This window comes from Drosophila nasuta, chromosome 3 (genome assembly GCF_023558535.2).
Source record: "Drosophila nasuta strain 15112-1781.00 chromosome 3, ASM2355853v1, whole genome shotgun sequence".
In the NCBI taxonomy this organism is placed as follows: domain Eukaryota; kingdom Metazoa; phylum Arthropoda; class Insecta; order Diptera; family Drosophilidae; genus Drosophila; species Drosophila nasuta.
This window is the reverse complement of record NC_083457.1, coordinates 22,401,156-22,425,378: the sequence shown is the minus strand read 5'-3', so window position 1 is coordinate 22,425,378 and position 24,223 is coordinate 22,401,156. Positions and strand designations below refer to the sequence as shown.

The 24,223-nt window shown below is 44.0% G+C and overlaps 1 protein-coding gene across 1 annotated transcript in view; it reads left to right on the top strand.

Annotated features, from left to right (window-relative positions):
* LOC132792085 (titin) overlaps positions 1-24,223 on the top strand; it is a 46,202-nt gene that overhangs the window by 6,219 nt on the left and 15,760 nt on the right. The window contains 5 exon segments of the mRNA XM_060801314.1: positions 612-824; positions 880-16,155; positions 18,620-19,414; positions 19,874-20,629; positions 20,838-22,463. Coding sequence (XP_060657297.1) covers positions 612-824; positions 880-16,155; positions 18,620-19,414; positions 19,874-20,629; positions 20,838-22,463 — 18,666 coding nt within the window.

Here is a 24,223-nt window from a genome sequence, read left to right as displayed (position 1 = left end):
TCCACACACCCCCGCTCATTTTCTCGTTCTCTCCTGCCTCTTCAAAGACAACATGACGTATGCGCAATTATTCTTTAAATTTGACGTATACTTACTATGAAGTAATGCGTGTGAAATAATGCGTATACGCAATTTGTCAAGTTTAGCAATTTCTTTAAACGTCTGTGACGTATATTTAATATTGATCGTTTGCGGGATGATGTGACATATTGGCAATTTTCTACATTTATGACGTTGACTTTGCATTGGATATTCGTCGCGTATACGTCATATTAATGAATTGAAGAATAATTTAACGACATCATGGCGTATACTTAATATTTCTTTAAATTTGACGGATACTAAGTATGAAGTATTTCCACACTACTGCGAGCAAAAATAAAATGCGTATACGTAATCTGTTAAACATATGATATGTATACTTAATCTTAAGCACTAGGGTGAGGACATGGCGTACATTTTCTACAATGAACGTGTTGATTTTGCATTCGTTATTTGAGTTAGTTTTACAATAATTAATACAATTTATATTCATAATTAATTATTCAAAATTTATTACAATAAATATCGTGCGTATACTTAATATTAATGAAACATTTCCGTGCTTACAGTTGTCGTGCCACCTTGGCCCAAGAGCGTCACCTGGTACAACAAGGATGGACGTGTGGACACCGCTGAACGCTACAAGCTTATTGAGGATGGCCTTGGCGTCTATATGATTGAGATTAAGCCATCGGAATCGTGCGATGCCGGCGACTGGAAGTGTGTGGTCAGCAGCTTTGAGGGCTGCGTGGGCATCTCGTCTTCTGTGGTCAACATGGACAGTGAGTGACAGAGAAAGAGATTCTTTATAGAAGTACTAATAAATTCTTTTTGCAGTTCCCCGCAACTATCGCAAGCCCCGCTTTATGGAGAGTCTGCGCGCGGTGCTCACCGAGGAGGGATTGGTCTCCTTTGAGTGCAAAGTCGTTGGTTTTCCTACCCCTGTGCTCAAGTGGTTCAAGGATGGCCACGAACTGAAGCCGGGCGATGTGTATCAATTAACTGGCACCAATTCGCTGGGTACCTATTGCTGCATTGCACGCAACTGCATGGGAGAGACGAGCAGCACAGCTGTGTTGACCATGGAGGACATACAGAATCAGCTGACGGACGAGGAGCGATTGGTGTTTACACATCAGAATCAAGCACCCAAGTTCCTAACGGGCTTGAAGAGCACCGATGCGAAGATCAACGAACCATTTCAATTTAAAGTAGTTGTCAAGGCTACGCCAGATCCAATCTTAACCTGGTTCCGCGACGAACTTCCGATTGATCCCAACGAACGCTATAATCATTATCGTGGCGAGCAGGACGAGTGGCAAATGGACATCAAGAGTGTGGAGTTTATCGACCAGGCGGAATGGAAGTGTGTGGCCGTCAATGATTTTGGCACCAGCATCACGTCGTGCTTCCTCAAACTGCAAATCCCACGGCACTATAAGAAACCAAGGTTTCTTGAATGCCTGCGTGCCGTGCTCACCGAGGAGGGCGCCGTCAATCTAGAGTGCAAGGTCATTGGTGTGCCACAGCCTGTGCTCAAGTGGTACAAGGACGGCGTTGAGCTCAAGCCTGGTGACATACATCGCATCATCTCGGGGCAGGATGGCACCTGCTGCCTCGGCACATACACGTGCGAGGCGAGGAACTGCATGGGCGTTGTGGCTAGCTCTGCTTCGCTGCTGGGCTTCGAGGACGCACAGCGCACTGCAAAACAAGAGCAACCGCGTGAAAATGAACTACAAAGGAACTACTCGCTGTCCACCATACAGGAGGAGCGAACGTCGCAGATGTACGAGACGCCAGTTGGAGACATCACAATCGATGAAAAGGGCGACGTCTCTTTCTCTTTCGATGGCAAAGAGGTCTCTGTTTCCCTCTACGAAACTCCAGATCTTACAGAGGAAGAAGCGCTGAAAATTGTCGAAATGTATGCCGATCAGATATCCGAGCATGTCACAGAGCACAACATCGTGGAGCTGCCACCGCTGCGTTTCGTCAAGGAGACTTCGCAGTCTGGCAAGCTGCTCATGGAAGCAGTGGTCATTGACATATCCCCCGAGTATTTTACCCATGACGAGGACATGCGCACCGAGGCTGATATGGATGATATCTCTATCACGGAGATCACAGTGCATGGCTCATCGGGTAGGGAAGGCGTCTTCGATCGAGCAGCCGAGCAGTATGCACAGCAATCCTTTGAGAAGATGGAGGAAGAGCTATCCCTTTCGGCGCCTATTCGGAAGCGAAAACAGTCGCGCCCTACTGAAACTGAAGAGTTCTTTAGTCTTTCCAAAGCTACGGGATCAATCAAAAGTGAAGTGGATGCCGATGAAGAAACCTCTGACCTGCAAACCTTTGCCAGCGCTCAGATGTCCGCTTCGCAAAAAACAGCTACAGCTCAATCTGCAGCTGAAGTCGAAGGTGCAGTTGCTGCGCCGCCTAAGCGTAAAAAGTCCAAGAAGCCCACCGATAACAGCGACTCTTCTAAGACAACCGAAGATGAGGCAAGGTTGCTGGACATTTCCGGTGCAGTGGGCGATGGACTTCTAGTAACGCCCAGCTCACATCTGAAAGCAGTTACGGATGAAGTGGAAATCAACAAAAATCTTATTGCTTTGGTGCCGTTGGCTAAGTTACTGAGAACTATAGACAATCATCTGTCCGTTGTGGAGAACGAGGTGCTGGAACAGTCCACCATGATGATGACTCCAGCGGCGGCAGATCAGAGCATTGCCATTCTCCGAAATATTCTTGAGCCCATCAAACAGATCGAGAGCAAGCTGCGTGTCTACTCGGGTGAGAATCAAATCGATGCCCTCATCCAATCAATGGATGATGACATTAAGAAATTGCATCTGGGCCTGCAGGTGATTGAGAAGTGTGTGGAGATCGACGAAACTGGCGTCACGCTGATTCAGCGCACGAGTGTCTGCATTATTGACAGCGTTGCCGAACACATGAAGCGTGCCCTCGAGGAACTGAAGCTGGTCAGCGAGAAGTTTGAGTCGGAACACTTGCGTTCGCAGATTCGTCTGACTGCTGAGGATATACAGCAGGGACTGGAGATTACCCAGGGCACAATTCGGTCGCAAACGCTACTGCAGGAGGCACAGGAGCTAGAAGCAGCCAAGCATTTCTCCGACGCCGTCGAGAAGATGCAGGATGTGCCCGAGAGTGTGTCCTTTGCCACCATCTCGGAAGCAAATCTGCCGAGTGAAGCCAGCGCCTTGAAGGACATCTGTCAACCTGTAGCCAAAATACAAGAGGCGCTGGAACGCGTCGAAATGGAGCTTTCTCTGGAGGAGAGCGAGGAACAGATTTACAAGAAGGTACACAAGAAAGTCCTTGACAGCATTGTGGAGCCCATTAAGGAGCTGCAATCAACTCTGCAGTCCATTGAGGACAAGACCGAATCGTTGGCTGGGGCAGAGTCCATGGAGCAGAAGATTAACATGGCCATATTGGATATAGTCACCCCACCGCTCTTTGAGCTGAACAAGGGTCTGGAGCTTATTGTGAACGAGACGTCGGATAGCGTGGAAGCGGGAATGTTTACGGTGCAGACGGTGGAATCGATGGTGCCGCCACTGCAGGAGATACAGAATGGTCTCGCTCAATTGAGCCAGGACCTGGAGACGGGACATACGGAGCGTGCCGAGGAAGCTACCTTGGATCATGCCGACACACAAAAGCTGCTGCAGTCAATTGCACAAGCTGTACTGCATTTTGAGACAAACATCGAACGCATTTCAAATCGTCTAACGGACAACGTCAAGATTCGTTTGCAGAATCTCAAGGATGAACTGTCCGCTCTCATTGGCACCATTTTGGACAAGGATATTACACGGCATCATGTGCAATTGCTCGAAAGACTAAAACGTCCCATCGATGAGCTCAACTATTGCATACGCCAGACGGAAGTAAAGTCGACGTCCGGTTCGCTGGCCGATCTTATTGAGCCGCTCAGCCTGCTGCAGGAGAGCACTCAGAAGGGACATGGAGTGCTGCTCGCCTCACGGGAACGTGAACCAGATAAGCAAGCACTGCAATCCCTGGAAAACATACGTAATATTATACGCAATGCTATCATCGATATTGAAGAGCACGAGTTCAAGATGCTGCAACAGGAGATTCAACAGGATGAACAACATGCGGCGCAGCAGGATAAATCCTTTAGTGCATTACGCAAAGTGCTCGAGACGAAGGTTTCTCTAGAGGAGGCCATCGATAGCATTGAGACGCTGCAGCTGGCCTTGATTCGCATCAATGACAATCCCAAAGCGACGGCTAAAACTAGATCATCGGCAAACGAAGCGCAAGTTGCGCTGCTTCGCATTATGCAGATTGCCAAGGGTTTGGCTACCTTCAGCGAAACAGAGACGACTCTCAATATCAATGAGGCGAACACGACACGCATTCTCTACGAGATGGGAAAGAGCTTTGCTGATCTAGCCAAGACACTGGACAATCCAGCAGCTGAGCTTAGCGAGTACAACGATGTACTGAGCAACTTTAATGATATGCTCGCTCAGCAGCGCGATGCTCTCGAGGGCCAACTCAACTGGAATACGCTGGCGATTGCCAGTCCACTTACCAGCTTCATTCAAGCACTTGGACATCTGCAGCCACTAAAAGCATCGAGCGAAGATTTGTCCACGCTGGACGACGTTTCCGTTCTTAAGTCCCTGGCTGAATCGTTGCCCATGGAACCAGAGGTCCACTCGGAAGAGGAAAAGCAAGCATCGGAAGCCATCAAGAAACCAGCGGAAGTTCTATTGGCTGATCTTAACCATGGGATTGCCTCGGTGTTGTTGCATTGCGAGGACCTCGACGTGACCTCCTTGCGACCGGATGAAGGCGAATCACTTCAAGCTGCCATACTCAAAATGCACGAGCTGCAGAACAGCATTGCCCTGGTGCAGGAGACAAGCACAGTGGAAGCTGTTCATTCGATTTCCGAGGGCACTGATCCGGGCACTTTTGCCGCTGCCATCTGCAGCCTGGAGCGCTGTGTACTCGAGGTGGAAGAGTGTATTGCGCATAGTGGCGCTGAAAGTTTAACCGATCTAGAGCTGTCCAAGTTGAAGACTTTGGCAACGCCCTTGCGAGATTTGAGGCATTATTGCGAGCAAATCGAACCGCAGGCGCTGGAACATGCCCACGATATGTCCACGGATGATATATCCGAGCTAAAGACGACTGGACATAAACAAACTGTGCAGGAGGCCGTTCAAGAGGCGGCTGTCGTTACAGATGAGCCGCAAGTGGAAATCTACGATGTAAGGCAGGGCGTCGTCAGTGGCATCAAACAGCTGGAGGCTTGCCTGGAAGTCACCCAAAAGGACAACAACGAGGAGCTAAAACAAGTGGGAGAAATCATGCAGCAATTGAACTCGGATCTGAAAAATATTCAGGAAATGCTCAGCTCGGACAGCGATCAACAGCACACGGTGTTGGCTCAGGCGAAGATCGCTCAAACGATGTTCAAGTTGAAGGAGAGCTTGGTGCACACCTACGAATCGGGACTGGTAGATTCATTGGATAATGTCGAATCTGCTTTCGAGGATATACTGTTATCGTTGCCTGTGCTGGAGACGCAGCTGGCTCAGGAGATGTACACGAAGATCGAGAGAGCCTTCAAGCAATTTAATGCCTACTGCCAGCAGCCAGACATTGCCAACCTTAATCCAAGCTTTGCTAAGCTGCTGGATACCATCAAAGCTGTTGCCGATTCACCGAACGTAGATATAGATAAATCATCCACTTTGATGATAAATCTGCAAACAAGTCTTATGGCCTCATTCCGATCTTTGAACGAGGTTAGCGAAGTGGCGGAAAACAACGATCTGCTGGGCGGTCTACTCAAGACCCAGAGCAGCTTGGTTGCCGTCTTTGACTTCATTGAGAATAATGAAGGTACAATTCGTATCATTGAATTGCTACAAGAGATGGATGCTATATCAGCGGAGCTGAAGAAACTCTCTCTGATCCCTAAAGAGCCCAAAGTACCAATTGATATTAGCATTATTATTGAGAACGTCTCATCGGGCAAAGCGTTCTTGACTCATATTGAGGAGGGCTTGCAGCATGATAATCCCTTAAGTGTGATGCTGCTAGAGGAGAACACTGAGGAATTGGGTCAATTGGAATCAACTCTCATTCAAATTGAAGAGGAAATTCTTTCTCAATCTGAACTCAATCGGATTACACCTGCTCAATTAACACTTATTGATACTGTTCAGTTACAAATCAACAACCTCCAGCAAAAATTAACTGAGTTGAGTGCTGCTTTACAGGCCCAGCAAGAGGACGATATACAAAAAGAGCAACAACAACAGAGTCAGGAGACGATAGAATCGTTTAAGTCTGAGCTACAGGGTGTGCAAGAAGATGTTCAACACCTAGAAGATACTAAGGAACAACACAAAATAACTAAGCAGCAGCAGGAAGTTATCCAACAGCAACAGATTCAGGAAAAAACAAACGAAGGTTCCCAAAAGAAACTTGACACTAAGGTGAAGAGAAAGTCAGAAGAAGAGGCTAAAGAAATAGTTAAAAAGAAATCTAAAGACGAAATTGATGCAGGTGTGCATAAAACAAAGAAGGTATCACCACAAATACTTATTCAGACCTTGACTGAGAATTTCAAGCAGTTGTCTTCTACTTTAAAATCCAAGCCAGACAACGATGAAGCGAAATCTATTCTAAGCAATAGTCAGGATATCATTGACAACTTGCAAGACCCTGAGAAAATAATAAAGGGTATCTTTAAGCTCAGAGAGCACATTGTTCATACTTACGAAGGCACATCTTCAAACGAGCTAGCTGACAAGGAAATCGTAGAAGCATTTATCGAATCGGTTCTTGAGTTATGCCCAACTGCCGCGGAGAATGTGATTGCCCATTACCTGAAAGAAATTAAAACAAATATTAATTTGACTAAAGCCGCAATCAAACTAATTGATGATACAGAAATGTTTGCAAAACCTTCATTACTTCTGCCAAAACTTATTAATCTGGATAACATTTCGGAAAGTATCAAATCTGATTCACACATTGAGAAATCGTCTGAAAAAATGATCAATCTGCAACAAAACTTGATGGACATTTTTGTAATATTGGATGATCTTTTGGACGATAAGAGCGCTATACTGAAACCCCTAATTGAGGACATAAAAATCATTCTTCTTAATGAATATGACTATATTGAAAAGAAACAAGAACAATTAAACACTGCGACAGTGGAAGAAAGGATTCATAACATAACAAAAACAATGCTAAATCTTTGCGAACAGTTGCAAAATCTCAATAAAGAATTGGTAAAAGAAAAAAGTGATGAAGAATCACTTCTAGGTGTTAAAGATACTAAACAAAATAAACAAGAGCCACGAAATGAACAAGAAGCTGACACAACAGATCAGAAGAGAGAAGAATCTGAAGCTGTTGCTGAGAAGGTCAACGAAGAGAAAATATCAGTGAAAAATGAACCAGAAGTCAAAAAACCAGAAACAGATGCACACAAAGCGAAGCTTTTATCAAAGGAATCTGCAGGAGAAAAGAAACTAGATGGAAAAGAGAAGAAAGCAGCAGAAAAGGATGCTGAAAAGAAAGCTGAAGTTTCTAAAGTTATTGCTGAAAAGATTTCCCAGGAGAAGATATCAGAGAAGAAAGAACCAGAAATCAAGAAAGCTGAAATAAAGGAAGCAGAAACAGAAGCGCAGAAGGAGCAGCTTTTGTCGAAGGAATCTGCAGAAGACAAGAAGCTAAATGAAATGCAGAAGAAACCAACTGATTCGGATGCTGAGAAGAATGCCCAGAAGGCAGATGTTTCTGAAGTAGTTGCTGAAAAGATATCAATGAAAATAGAACAAGAAACAATGGAAAGTGAAATAGAAGCACAAAAGGCTAAGCTTTTCTCGAAAGAAGAAAAAGAAGATAAGAAAGTGGATGAAAAAGAGAAGAAACAGATCCAAAAGGATGGTGCAAAGAAAGGTCAGCAGGAAAATGAATCTGGAACTGAACCTGAACAAGTATTTGAGATTCCTGAGGCAAATAAACTTGAGATTTTAAATCAGAAATTCTTAGATATTGTCAAATTGTCGGAGTCACATACATCTAACGAAAATTTGAAAGTTATTGTTGCGGAGAGTAAAAATTTACTCGAAAACTCATCAGATTCTGAGAAGGTTGCCAAGTCTATATTTAAACTTAGAGAACACATTGTCCATACATATGATGGTAACGCTCCTAAGGATGAAAATGATAAAGACATAGTTGAAGCATTTATCGAGTCAGTTCTTGAGTTATATCCAGCTGCTTCTAAGAATATAATTAACCATTACTTGAAAGAAATTAAAGCAAATATTATTTTAACTAAAGCCACAATAAAACTTATTGACGACACTGACATGTTTGCAAAGCCTTCATTACTTCTGCCAAAATTAGTTAATTTAGAGAAGATTTCGGAGAGCATCAAATCTGATCTCCACATTGAAAAGTCGTCTGAAAAGATGATCCATTTGCAACAAAACTTGATGGACATATTTGTCATATTAGATGATCTCTTGGATGACAAAACAGCTGCACTAAGGCCCATAATTGAGGAAATGAAAACTATTCTTCTTAAGGAGTATGACTATATTGAGAAGAAACAGGACAAATTAAACACTGCGACAGTGGAAGAAAAGATTCATAACATAACCAAAACCATGCTGAATGTTTGCGAGGAATTACAAAAGCTGAATAAGAATTTGATAGAGAAAAAAATTGGCGAAGAACCAACACTTGATGTAGAAAATGTTAAGGAAAAGAAACAAGAGCAACAAGATGATCTAACTAAAGATCATAAGAAAGAAGAAGCTGAAGTGCTTGCCGAGAGACTTTCTGAAGAAATTCCAGAGGAGATTAAACTTAAAGTCGAAGAACATGAAGCAGAAGCGCAGAAAACGAAACTTTTGGAAAAAGAATCAGAAGATCAGAAAAAAATTGATGAAAAGCAGAAGAATCAAGCTAAAAAAGATGCTGAGAAAAAAGGTCAGAAAGCAGACGTTTCTGAAAATGTCTCCGAGGAAAAAACATCAGAGAAAAAAGAGCTAGAAACCAAGGAACCAGATACAGAAGCTCAGAAAGCAAAGCTTTTGACGAAAGAATCTGCAGAAGAAAAGAAACTAGATGAAAAGCAGAGGAAACAAGCTGAGAAGGATGCTGAGAAGAAAGCCCAGAAAGCAGATGTTTCTGAAGTTGTTGCTGAGAAGGTTTCCGAGGAAAAGATTTTAGAGAAAAAAGAGACAGAAATCAAGGAAGCAGAAACAGAAGCACAGAAAGCAAAACTTTTGTCAAAAGAATCTGCAGAAGAAAAGGAACTAGATGAAAAGCCGAGGAAACAAGCTGAGAAGGATGCTGAGAAGAAAGCTCAGAAAGCAGATGTTTCTGAAGTAGTTGCTGAGAAGGTTTGCGAGGAGACGATATCCGAGAAACGACAGATAGAAATCAAGGAACCTGAAACAGAAGCACAGAAAGCAAAACTTTTGTCAAAGGAATCTGCTGAAGAAAAGGAACTAGATGAAAAGCAGAAGAAACAAGCTGAGAAGGATGCTGAGAAGAAAGCTCAAAAAGCAGATGTTTCTGAAATAGTTGCTGAGAAGGTTTCCGAGGAGACACTATCAGAGAAAAAACAGACAGAAATCAAGGATCCTGAAACAGAAGCCCAGAAAGCAAAGCTTTTGTCAAAGGAATCTGCAGAAGAAAAGAAACTAGATGAAAAGCAGAGGAAACAAGCTGAGAAGGATGCTGAGAAGAAAGCCCAGAAAGCAGATGTTTCTGAAGTTGTTGCTGAGAAGGTTTCCGAGGAAAAGATTTTAGAGAAAAAAGAGACAGAAATCAAGGAAGCAGAAACAGAAGCACAGAAAGCAAAACTTTTGTCAAAGGAATCTGCAGAAGAAAAGGAACTAGATGAAAAGCAGAGGAAACAAGCTGAGAAGGATGCTGAGAAGAAAGCTCAGAAAGCAGATGTTTCTGAAGAAGTTGCTGAGAAGGTTTGCGAGGAGACGATATCCGAGAAACGAGAGATAGAAATCAAGGAACCTGAAACAGAAGCCCAGAAAGCAAAACTTTTGTCAAAGGAATCTGCAGAAGAAAAGAAACTAGATGAAAAGCAGAGGAATCAAGCTGAGAAGGATGCTGATAAAAAAGCCCAGAAAGCAGATGTTTCTGAAGTTGTTGCTGAGAAGGTTTCCGAGGAAAAGATTTTAGAGAAAAAAGAGACAGAAATCAAGGAAGCAGAAACAGAAGCACAGAAAGCAAAACTTTTGTCAAAGGAATCTGCAGAAGAAAAGGAACTGGATGAAAAACAGAAGAAACAAGCTGAGAATGATGCTGAAAAGAAAGCTCAGAAAGCAGATGTTTCTGAAGTAGTTGCTGAGAAGGTTTCCGAGGAGACGATATCCGAGAAACGAGAGATAGAAATCAAGGAACCTGAAACAGAAGCCCAGAAAGCAAAACTTTTGTCAAAGGAATCTGCAGAAAAAAAGAAACTAGATGAAAAGCAGAGGAAACAAGCTGAGAAGGATGCTGAGAAGAAAGCCCAGAAAGCAGATGTTTCTGAAGTTGTTGCTGAGAAGGTTTCCGAGGAAGAGATTTTAGAGAAAAAAGAGACAGAAATCAAGGAAGCAGAAACAGAAGCACAGAAAGCAAAACTTTTGTCAAAGGAATCTGCAGAAGAAAAGGAAATAGATGAAAGGCAGAAGAAACAAGCTGAGAAGGATGCTGAGAAGAAAGCCCAAAAAGCAGATGTTTCTGAAGTAGTTGCTGAAAAGGTCTCCGAGGAGAGGACATCAAAGAACAAAGAGACAGAAATCAAGGAACCAGACACAGAAGCTCAGAAAGCAAAGCTTTTGACGAAAGAATCTGCAGAAGAAAAGAAACTAGATGAAAAGCAGAGGAAACAAGCTGAGAAGGATGCTGAGAAGAAAGCCCAAAAAGCAGATGTTTCTGAAGTTGTTGCTGAAAAGGTCTCTGAGGAGAAGACATCAGAGAAAAAAGAGACAGATATCAAGGAACCAGACACAGAAGCTCAGAAAGCAAAGCTTTTGACGAAAGAATCTGCAGAAGAAAAGAAACTAGATGAAAAGCAGAGGAAACAAGCTGAGAAGGATGCTGAGAAGAAAGCTCAGAAGGCTGATGTTTCTGAAGTAGTTGCTGAAAAGGTTTCCGAGGAAGAGATTTTAGAGAAAAAAAAAACAGAAAGCAAAGAAGCAGAAACAGAAGCTCAGAAAGCAAAACTTTTGTCAAAGGAATCTGCAGAAGACAAGAAACTAGATGAAAAGCAGAAGAAACAAGTTGAGAAGGATGTTGAGAAGAAAGCTCAGAAGGCTGATGTTTCTGAAGTAATTGCTGAAAAGGTCTCTGAAGAGAAGATATCAGAGAAAAAACAGACAGAAATCAAGGAACCAGACACAGAAGCTCAGAAAGCAAAGCTTTTGACGAAAGAATCTGCAGAAGAAAAGAAACTAGATGAAAAGCAGAGGAAACAAGCTGAGAAGGATGCTGAGAAGAAAGCTCAGAAGGCTGATGTTTCTGAAGTAGTTGCTGAAAAGGTTTCCGAGGAAGAGATTTTTGAGAAAAAAGATACAGAAAGCAAGGAAGCAGAAACAGAAGCTCAGAAAGCAAAACTTTTGTCAAAGGAATCTGCAGAAGAAAAGAAACTAGATGAAAAGCAGAAGAAACGATCTGAGAAGGATGCTGAGAAAAAAACTCAGAAAGCAGATGTTTCTGAAGTAATTGCTGAGGAGGTTTCTGAAGAGAAGATATCAGAGAAAAAAGAGACAGAAATCAAGAAACCAGATACAGAAGCTCAGAAAGCAAAACTTTCGTCAAAGGAATCTGCAGAAGAAAAGAAACTAGATGAAAAGCAGAAGAGACAAACTAGGAAGGATGTTGAGAAGAAAGCTCAGAAGGCTGATGTTTCTGAAGTAATTGCTGAAGAGAAGATATCAGAGAAAAAACAGACAGAAATCAAGGAAGCAGAAATAGAAGCACAGAAAGCAAAACTTTTGTTAAAGGAATCTGCAGAAGAAAAGAAACTAGATGAAATGCAGAAGAAACAAGCTGAGAAGGATGCTGAGAAGAAAGCCCAAAAAACAGATGCTTCTGAAGTAGTTGCTGAGAAGGTCTCCATATCAGAAAAAAAAGAACCAGAAATAGAAGCGCAGAAAGCTAAACGTTCCTCGAAAGAAGAAAAAGGAGATACGAAAGTGGATGAAAAAGAGACGAAACAAATCCAAAAGGATGGTGCAAAGAAAGCTCAGCAGGAAAAAGAATCTGGAACTGAAGAGAGATTTGAGATTCCTGAGGCAAATAAACTTGAGATTTTAAATCAGAAAATCTTAGATATTGTCAAATTGTCGGAGTCACATACATCTAACGAAAATTTGAAAGTTATTGTTGCGGAGAGTAAAAATTTACTCGAAAACTCATCAGACTCTGAGAAGGTTGCCAAGTCTATATTTAAACTTAGAGAACACATTGTCCATATATATGATGGTAACGCTCCTAAGGATGAAAATGATAAAAACATAGTTGAAGCATTTATCGAGTCAGTTCTTGAGTTATATCCAGCTGCTTCTAAGAATATAATTAACCATTACTTGAAAGAAATTAAAGCAAATATTATTTTAACTAAAGCCACAATCAAACTTATTGACGACACTGACATGTTTGCAAAGCCTTCATTACTTCTGCCAAAATTAGTTAATTTAGAGAAGATTTCGGAGAGCATCAAATCTGATCTCCACATTGAAAAGTCGTCTGAAAAGATGATCCATTTGCAACAAAACTTGATGGACATATTTGTCATATTAGATGATCTCTTGGATGACAAAACAGCTGCACTAAGGCCCATAATTGAGGAAATGAAAACTATTCTTCTTAAGGAGTATGACTATATTGAGAAGAAACAGGACAAATTAAACACTGCGACAGTGGAAGAAAAGATTCATAACATAACCAAAACCATGCTGAATGTTTGCGAGGAATTACAAAAGCTGAATAAGAATTTGATAGAGAAAAAAATTGGCGAAGAACCAACACTTGATGTAGAAAATGTTAAGGAAAAGAAACAAGAGGAACAAGATGATCTAACTAAAGATCATAAGAAAGAAGAAGCTGAAGTGCTTGCCGAGAGACTTTCTGAAGAAATTCCAGAGGAGATTAAACTTAAAGTCGAAGAACATGAAGCAGAAGCGCAGAAAACGAAACTTTTGGAGAAAGAATCAGATGATCAGAAAAAAATTGATGAAAAGCAGAAGAATCAAGCTAAAAAAGATGCTGAGAAAAAAGTTCAGAAAGCAGACGTTTCTGAAAAAGTCTCCGAGGAAAAAACATCAGAGAACAAAGAGCTAGAAACCAAGGAACCAGATACAGAAGCTCAGAAAGCAAAGCTTTTGACGAAAGAATCTGCAGAAGAAAAGAAACTAGATGAAAAGCAGAGGAAACAAGCTGAGAAGGATGCTGAGAAGAAAGCTCAGAAAGCTGATGTTTCTGAAATAGTTGCTGAGAAGGTTTCCGAGGAGACAATATCAGAGAAAAAACAGACAGAAATCAAGGAACCTGAAACAGAAGCCCAGAAAGTAAAACTTTTGTCAAAGGAATCTGCAGAAGAAAAGAAACTAGATGAAAAGCAGAGGAAACAAGCTGAGAAGGATTCTGAGAAGAAAGCCCAGAAAGCAAATGTTTCTCAAGTAGCTGCTGAAAAGGTCTCCGAGGAGAAGACATCAGAGAAAAAAGAGACAGAAATCAAGAAACCAGACACAGAAGCTCAGAAAGCAAAGCTTTTGACGAAAGAATCTGGAGAAGAAAAGAAACTAGATGAAAAGCAGAGGAAACAAACTGAGAAGGATGCTGAGAAGAAAGCTCAGAAGGCAGATGTTTCTGAAGTAGTTGCTGAGAAGGTTTCCGAGGAGACGATATCAGAGAAAAAACAGACAGAAATCAAGGAACCTGAAACAGAAGCCCAGAAAGCAAAACTTTTGTCAAAGGAATCTGCAGAAGAAAAGAAACTAGATGAAAAGCAGAGGAAACAAGCTGAGAAGGATGCTGAGAAGAAAGCCCAAAAAGCAGATGTTTCTGAAGTAGTTGCTGAAAAGGTTTCCGAGGAGAAAACATCAGAGAAAAAAGAGACAGAAATCAAGGAACCAGACACAGAAGCTCAGAAAGCAAAGCTTTTGACGAAAGAATCTGCAGGAGACAAGAAACTAGATGAAAAGCAGAGGAAACAAGCTGAGAAGGATGCCGAGAAGAAAGCTCAGAAGGCTGATGTTTCTGAAGTAGTTGCTGAGAAGGTTTCCGAGGAGGCGATATCAGAGAAAAAACAGACAGAAATCAAGGAACCTGAAACAGAAGCCCAGAAAGCAAAACTTTTGTCAAAGGAATCTGCAGAAGAAAAGGAACTAGATGAAAAGCAGAGGAAACAAGCTGAGAAGGATGCTGAAAAGAAAGCTCAAAAAGCAGATGTTTCAGAAATAGTTGCTGAGAAGGTCTCTGAGGAGAATATTTCAGAGACGAAAAAGCCAGAAGTTAAGGAACTTGAATTAGAATCACAGAAGGCGAAGCTTTTGTCGAAAGAATCTGCAGAAGAAAAGGAACTAGATGAAAAGCAGAAGAAACAAGCTAAGAAGGATACTGAGAAGAAAGTCCAGAAAGGGGAAGTTTCTGAAGTGGTTGCTGAAAGGATTTCTGAGGAGACAATTTTGGAGAAGAAACAATCTAAAGTCAAGAAACCTGAATCAGAAGCACAGAAGGCGAAGCTTTTGTCGAAAGAATCTCCTGAAGAGAAAGTAATTGATAAAAAGCTGAAGAAACAAGCCGAGAAAGATGCCGAGATAAAAGCCCAGAAAGCAGAAGTTTCTGAAGTTGTTTCTGAAAAGATTTCCCAGGAGAAGATATCAGATAAGAACGAAGCAGAAAACAAGGAAGCAGAAACAGAAACTCAGAAAACAAAACTTTTATCGAAGGAATCTGCAGAAGAAAAGAAAGTAGACGAAAATCAGAAGAAACAAGCTAAGATGGATGGTGAGAAAAAAACGCAGAAAGCAGATGTTTCTCAAGTAATTGCTGAGAAAGTCTCTGAAGAGAAGATATCAGAGAAAAACGAGACAGAAATCAAGGAACCAGATACAGAAACTCAGAAAGCAAAACTTTTATCGAATGAATCTTCACAAGAAAAGAAACTAGATGAAAAGCAGAAGAAACAAGCTGAGACGGATGCTGAGAAGAAAGCCCAGAAAGCAGACGTTTCTGAGGTTGTTGTCGAGAAAGTCTCCGAGAAGAAGATTTCAGAGAAGAAAGAACCTAGGAAAACAGATGTAGAGAAAGCGAGTTTCGTGGAGCAAGTATCTACAAAAGAGAAGAAAATGGATGAACAACAAAAGAAACAAGATGAGCAAAAGAAAGAGTTTTCGGAAGAAAAGAAAGAACAGAAGAGGCAGACTGAAAAGGTATTAAGTGCGGAGACAATGGTTGAAGGGGAAAAGAAGCCAGAAGTAAAGAAAAAAGAATATGAGAGCAAAATAGAAAAGGTTTCGAAGAAAGAATCGGTTGAGAAAATGCGTCATGAAAGTGAAGAATCAGTCCAATCGCCAAAGCCAAGTGATTCTCAAGAGGATGTGATCAGTAGAGATGAGACAATTATTACACGCTCTGAGGACAGCGTAAGCGTGCGGCAAGCCAAACCTTACAAGTCCTTGGAATCTGAATACAAGGAGAGAAAGGAATCGCGAAGTGCGAAGCGCAAGCCGACTGTAGATTTGATGCTTACAAATCGCAACTCGGCAACAGGAAGTGATTTGAAGTTAACGTGTGGAATCTCAGGTCAGGATATGAGCGTGCAATGGTTCAAGCAGAAGGAAGAGATAGGGAATGATGTCAAGTACAGGATAACCTTGAACGATGGTCTAGCCTGCCTTGAAATCAAATCAACAGAAATGAACGATTCTGGCATTTATCGATGCATAGCGTCTAATCGAAATGGAGAGGTCGAAACAAGCTGTCTTGTGACTATATACGAAGCACCTTCAACCAAATTTGGCACTCCGCCAATATTTACACGCAACATTCGAGGTGAGTGCCTATTCTACTTACCTATTATACGTATGCCACCCCCATTTAGTGCTTAATTAATTAACGTCAGATTGCAAATGAGTCAATTATTTGTTGCCAAAGTAAATAGGAAGTAAGCATATATATATTCACTCTGCAGGAATATTGTAATACATAAGTGCTTCGGCCAAATTATTTCATTCAATCCATTTTCACTTTATCATAAGTTAAATATTATAAGCTTATTTATAGTTTTATATAGTCTTAATAGACGCCACTATATTTAGTGCAATTTATATAATTGAATTTACTGGGTGCATTAATTAAAACACTAATGCATTTAAATAGCAGATTTTTTTGGCAAGCACCATGTTGCCAGATATATACGTTCGTGTATATATCTAAAGAACGAACGAACGAATTGGCGTGAACAATCGATTGACAATTAGGATGCATTCGAGAAGGAATGTATTTTCAAATCTCTCACTACATGCCGACAGTCGTGAATCTTCTTTTGAATCGAACGGACGTCTAACGTCCTGGAAACTCTTTTCGATCGAACCGTTGCGGGATTTACATATATAAAATCTATATATATATCTTTCGACTCGAACGGATTATTATTTTTTCATCGGTTTTTCGTTACATATTCACATTTTTTCGCAACGAATTTATTACTTTTTTGACCTTGTCCTGTGATAAGCTAAAAGACAAACCATAATCGCGATGGGAGAGACGGAAGGTGATATTGAGCCCCGAGGCTCCGCTGAACCGGAGGCAACACCAGCCCAGGATACATTGCAGGTGCCGACGCAAAAGAAGCGGAAACTCAAGTCTCCCACTCCGGGTAGTTTACGCGGACGTAGTGCCACGCCCATACACGGTCGGAGTCAGACCCCCCTTTAGTTTGTACATGACTCGTCGAAGCGCCACGCCTTCAACATGGCGAAGCATTACGCCATTCCTCAAGCGCGAGGAGAAGGAGAAAACTCCCTTTGAACTCGGCCGGGACATCAAGTCGCAGACGACGTGCAACATTGCTGTCTTTGATCGTGCCTTGATCATGGATATCTCCGAGCCTGTGGATATTCAGAAACCTGTGCGTTACATAACATCCGATTTGTCAGTAATTGATCGGGCTGCTGTAATGGATGTGTCTAACGTTGAGGTTATCTACGTTGTTGAGGAATACGAAGAGGTCGAGGAAGAGGAGGAAATCATTGAGGAGGTCAAGCCCAAGAAGAAGGAAAAGAAGGCTCGTAAGCCACGCGTAGGCCGCAAGTCTGTTGACAAGGATCAAAGTCCTTTGGCGGGCTCCGAAGCCGAAGAATTCGGCGACTTGGGCGATGATCGTGAAGATAGTGTTGACATCGATGAGGATGAGCCTGTCAAGAAGGGCAAGAAGAAGGCGCCGCCCAAGAAGAAGGAGAAAAAAGAAAAGTCTCCGAGTCCCAAGTTGTCCTTGAAACTGGAGATCGGCGGTGGTCAAAAGGCCAGCAAGAAGATGTTTGAGCAACCAGCAGCTGCTCCTAAACCTCCACCGAAAAAGAGCAAGATGGTGCTACAGATGGAAGAGCAGGCCAGGGCGGCAGCAAAGGCTGCTGAGGAGGAAGCGAACCGCGCCAAGCCCAAAGGTGAGACCTTTGAGGAGCGCCAAAAACGTTTAAAAGAGGAAAAAGAGGAGCAGGAGCGACTCGAAGCGGAGCAACGTGCATTAGAGGAGGCCGAGGCAGAAGCTGAAGCTGAAGCCGAAGCCGAGGATGATGAAGAGGATCCATCGTTCCTAGATGATGCCGATGATGGTACGGAGGCAGCTGATTACAATGAGGACGAAGATGTCAATAGAGATCAGGACGAGGATGAGCTAAACGAGGAAGACGACGTAGTCGCCGACTTGAAGAAAGAAAAACGACGTGGCAGTGACTCATCCGATGAGTACACTCGTCCCGATCCCCATGAGGAGGAACGCTGGCAACGCATTGCCGCCATCGAGGGCGAGGAGTTTATGCAGCAGATGCGCAAATATAGTATCGCTAAGCGGATTAGCGAAAAGGAACGCGATGCCGACTGGCAACGACGACGTGAACAGGCACGTCTGCCGAAGTTTATTAACTTTCTGTCCGATCGCACTGCCGAGGCGGGTCAAAGTGTACGCATGGCTTGCGCTGTCGATGGTCCTGAGTTATCGGTGAAATGGTTTAAGGACGGCAGGCAGCTGGAGCGCGATGGAACTCATCGCATCATCAACAACAACAACATCCTAGTGCTTGAAGTGATAAACACGACCATTCTCGACTCGGGAGAGTACACGTGCCAAATTTTGAATCAGAATGATGATGCCACCTCCTCGTGCATTGTTACTATTTACGAAATCTTTAAGGACGAACCCAAACCTCCCTCTTTCCAGTATATTAAAGGTACATGTCCACGCAGTCTTCCTTCCCATTTCAGGTCTGGCTTCATGATATTTGTTTGTGTGTTTTAGAGTACTACCACATGCGCGACGATGAGTTGACAATTGAGGGTCATGTACATGGTGTACCCCGACCTGTGGTCACTTGGTGGCGTGGCGCCTTCCAGATTAAGCCCAGCTATAAGTTCACGATGCTGGAAGAGGCGCATGGAGTCTGCAAGTTACTGATCTACAAGCCCGGCAACAAGGATAGCGGCATCTACACGCTCAAGGCGATCAATTCTATTGGCGAGGCGCAGATTAATCACACCGTTGAGGTGGCCAAGAATCTGCACTATCATGTGCCAGGCATCTTCCATGCTCGCGACAAGATCCAGCTAGACAGCTTGAAGCAGGCTCGCCTTTCCATGACTGCCGCTCTCAAGTCTAAGGCGGAATCCGATCAGAAGCGTGCTGAGATTGAGGCCGAACAGCAGCGAGTGGCTGCAGCTGTGGCTGCAGCTCGTGCGCCACCAGAACCATTGGTGCCTGCCAAGCAGAAGCTATCGTTTGCCACCCAGTTGCGCGATCGCATGGCTCTCGAGGGCACTAGCGTGAAGTTTGTGGCCACTGTCATTGGTCCGTCGCCTAATACGCGATGGATGAAAGACGACAAGTGGGTGCAAATGAACGACAACATTAAGAACCTGTCCGAGGAGGGCAAAGCTATCATTCAGATCGTGAAAGTGTCCGCGGAAGACTCGGGTATCTACAAGTGTGTGGCCAAGAATGATTTGTGCGAGATTGAGACACAATGCTACTTCAAAGTGTATGCCGCGCAAGCTGATGGCGATGAATCCGAGCCCATCTTTGCCCTGCCATTGCGAGGTATTTTCTCGTCTGTCCGTCCAATTGTGTATCTGATTGCCAGTGACAAAGTGTTTATGTACCTCCATCAACTGTCGAAATGTCGTTACATCTACAATTTTAATTTTCCATTAATAACTTATTGATTTTAATCTACCGCTGTATCAGCAATTTTTAAAATATCAGTGCATAACCTAGAAAATATACACCCACAACCGTATATACATCTGCATCTGTATATCTGTATCTGTTTTTGTGCCAACGCCAACATGAGCTAAACACATATATATCATCGTATTGAAGAAATGCAATGTATACTAATTGTTTTGTGTCCACACTCGTTCAGATCAAATCGAATCAGATCAGAACAAAACATATCTCGATTGAGGTCACCACGCCAAGTGTTACGAAAATAGATTAGAGACGAGACAATTAATTGAAGGTGTCCTCCTCTTATTTTTCTCCTACGTATTGCCTTAGATGTGTATCACTCTTCCCAAAATGATTTGATCATCGATACGAAGGTCCGTGGCAATCCGCGGCCTGAGATCTCGTGGACGAAAGATCAAATACCTGTGGTGCTCGACGATCGTATCGTGCAAATCGAGCACTTGGATGGCATTTGCGAATTGATCGTGAACAAGCCAACGGAGCACGACAACGGCACCTACGTTTGCACCGCCAAAAACAAATTGGGCACTCAGTCGACCACTCACACCGTTGTCGTCGATACCACACACTCTTCTCGTCGCTCAAGCATTCTATCAGCAATGCAGGAAGATGCAGCATCCGCAGCTCCAGGTGGCGAAGGCGGTAAAAAGAAGAAGAAGTTGCCTAAAGGCGATGCCGATGCCAATGCCGAGGGAGGCTATGAACGTCGCAGCCGTATGCCTGATCCCTCACCCAAGCAAATGCTTTACTTCACGGTCAATCTCTCTAATCGTTACGTGGCCGAGGGCTCCAAGGTCAAGTTGCAGGCGGTAGTAGGTGGACCAGAGCCCACAATTAAGTGGACTAAGGATGATCAAAATGTGCAATATGGACCGCGTATACGCAATATGAATCGTGACAGTCTCGCCGTGCTGGAGTTTACCAGTGCATTGCCAGAAGATTCGGGCACTTATACGATTACAGCGCAGAATGAGCACTGCAAAATCACGACATCGGCTGTGTTGCACGTCTATCAACCGAAGGTCAACACCGATGTGCAGCCCGTGTTCATACGCTCGCTGAAAGGTAATTCAAGCGGTTCTCTCTTTCTACTTGTTTACCATGTCGTGTCGTCTCACTGTTTAAACGGATCTATGAATAGATCAAAGCAATGTCGTTGTCTGTCCACCGATTGTTGCTGATTACGTAATGCCATTGGCCATGTCTCTTCTTTTGTTACTTGTTGCGTATTTATGTAACTATTAATAGTTCACCTTCCACGCCTCACTCGCAGAGACCTATCACCTTAACTCTAATGAGCTGATTCTGGAGACTGCGGTGCGTGGTCAGCCAACACCGCAGGTGCAATGGTTTAAGGACAGCATAGAGATACAGAGTGGTGGCCGCTTCCAGCTTATCGAGCATCAGGATGGCACCTGTGAGTTGATCATCGATCGGCCGGACAACAAGGACTCGGGCAAGTATGTTGTGAAGGCGGAAAGTCGTGCTGGCAAAATGGAAATCTCCCATTATGTGCTCTTCGAGGGTAAAGCCTCGCACATTGCGGACAATATTCATGGTGTGTTCCATGCCGACAAGAGTCTAATGCGTCCTAAGGAGGTGGAGAAGCCCGCTCCCAAACCAGCTGCTGCTGAGGAGGGTGAAGAGGAAAAGGGAAAACGTCGTGGTCGTAAGAAGGATGAACCTGAGGAGGAGGCGACTGCATCAGTCACAGACTATGCTTCAGACACGGCGAGCATGTCAAGCAAACGTCGCGAGAAGAACGTTGCCATACACTTTAGCACATCGATGCGAGATCGTGTGGTCGCCGAGGGATCCAAGGTGAAGATATCCTGCTTCTTAGAGGCGAAGGAGCCACAGGTCAAGTGGTTCAAGGATGGAGAACAAATTCAAAACGGTCCCAAGATGCGCGGACGCTATAGCGAGGGCTTGTGCCTTCTGGAGATTAACAGTGCAACCCCCGAGGACAACGGCGAGTACAAGTGCTGGGGACGCGACGAATCCGGCGAGGCATCAACATCGTGTAGGCTCGAGGTCTATGAAAATCCTGGCACGGGTGATGTGCCTCCAACATTTACGCGTAACATCAAGGATACACTGCACGGCAAGATCAATGAATTGCAGTTGGACGTGCATGTGCGTGGATTGCCAACGCCAGCGGTAACCTGGTTCAAGGATGGCGTTAAGATTGAGAATAGCGAGAAATATCAGCAGGTGGATCACGATGATGGCACCTCGGAGTTGTTTGTCAGCTATCCCAAGGCTTCCGATAGCGGCAAATATGTTTGCCAAGCTGAGAATCGTGAGGGTCAAACGGAAATCGTGCACATGGTCACCGTGGAGCCACGTGTTCGTGTGCGACCTACGTCACCTCCAAGGGAGGGTAGACCTCCAGCCAAGCCAGCCACCGAAGACGAAGAAGGTGAAGAAGCACCCGCTGAGGGCGAGGAGGCAGTTGAGGGCGGAGAAGGTGCACCAACTGAGAAAAAGAAGCGCAAGAAGAAGGGCGCCGCCCAAGATGAGGAAAGTGGCGGATCCAGGCGTGAAGTGCCCCCACCACCAGATCTAAAGAAGCGCCTATACTTCCGAAACTTCCTCTCCAATCGTACCGTAAAATCGGGTAGTAATGTAAAATGGATGGTTAACATCGATGGACCCGAGCCCACAGCCAAGTGGTTCCATGGTGATCAACCTATTGCCTTTGGGCCCAAGAGCAAGATGTCTATGCAGGATGGCATTGCCTGGCTCAATCTAGTAGGTGTTACGGAGGAAGAGGCTGGCGAGTATACACTTCGCGTGAGGGGACTTGAGAATGAGATCGTTAGCACTTGTAATCTGTTCGTTTACAGTACGGGTAAAGCTGAGGTTATCACTCCCACTTTCACAGTGGGCATCAAAGGTATGCGCAAAGGCTTAAGTTAGCTATAGATGTAGCTCCTAGATGTACTTCATACATGCATTAATTTTGCTAGCTGTCCACGTGAAATTTAAGGTATGCACTTAAGTTCCCCTCTTTCTATGTCTAAGACTAACCAGGAAATTTCTGCCGGATCATGTTTCATCTTGTCTTGTGCCTTGTCTATTTTGTGTCGTCATCCATTCTAGATGCATATCATTCCCAAAACAATCGTCTTACTCTCGAGTGCAAGGTGTCGGGCAGTCCCAAGCCACAAATCTCTTGGCAACGCGACAACACCCTCCTGCCCCTTGAGGGTTCGAAATACATCTATGCTGAGCAGGCGGATGGCGTCAAGCAGTTGACCATCACTTCCTTTGGCAACGAGGACAGCGGACTTTACACTTGCTATGCGGAGAGTGAAAACGGTCAGATGAAGATTAGCAAGTTCGTGCAGGCGTCAGATTATATTAGAGAACGCACCGTCGATAAACGAACAACCAATCAAGTTATTGAGGATCTCAAGGAAACTCAGTCGAGTGCTGTGACGGAAAGTGCAGTTTCTGTGTCCAAGGCCAAGTCGAGAGAGGCCAAGCTGCGCTTGAATCTGGAGACGAGTCTTAAGACCATGACCATCAGCAGCGGCAACAAGGCGCAGCTCATCTGTTATGTCACGGGATTCATTGAAGATGTACATTGGTTGAGGGACGACGAACGTATTACAAAGGATGCTCGTCATAAAATCTACAACATAAATGGGGCCATTAGTCTGGAGATTTACGACGCACGTGCCGAGGACAGTGGACACTACAGATGTGTGGTGAAGAACAGCAAGCAGACTGTGGAGAGCTCAGGTCAGCTGACGGTGTTGGATGAATCGAGCGGCCGGCTGCCCCAGAGTTTTGTGGGGGGTATTAAGAGTAAGTCAAAATGATGATTAACTAATGTTGTGTAGTGCTAATCAGTTTAACGATTTATTTGCAGAATGTTATGATGCACAGCGTAACGAGATCGTGCTGAGTTGTCACGTTCATGGTCGTCCCAATGTCAGCTGGATGCGCGATGATCATACTATCTGCAACAATCGTTATAGGGTTGTGGATGAGCCAGGTGGCGAACGTAAACTGATCATACGCAATCCTATTTCTTCGGACTGTGGTATATTTGCATGCTACGCTGAGCATGATGATCACATTGACTCCATTAGCTGCTGCATTCGGGCAGCAGACCTCAAACGTCTTATTTCCAACGATCAGGAGCAATCACATTCGCAATACTTGCCACAATCCTTGCCTCGCGACCTGGTCGATGATTCTCCGCACTCCGAAATTCATGTCAATGGAAACGGGGAATTGCAGCGTGCTGGCAATCGCGTAATTCGTAGCGTCACCAATTCCAAACCGCTGTTCCACACTTACTTGCATGATCGCACAGTATCAGAGGGCTCCAATCTGCGTCTGCTCTGCACAGTGTCCGGTGATGAGAACACACACATTGAGTGGCTGAAGAATCACAAGCCTTTGCCCAAGGATACCCGCTATCAGATAGTTTATCAACATGGCGAGGCATCGCTGGAGATTTTTGCGACCGTTGCCGAAGATAGCGGCAACTACACTTGCTCCGCAATCAACGATTTTGGCGAAAGCCTTAGTCATGCCCAGCTGCGCGTTTACAAGCATTTCCGAGAGGCTTCGCTACCCAGCACATTTGCGCAGCCAATTCGAGGTAGCCCAAGGACTCCTTCAACACCTTTGCTTCGCTTG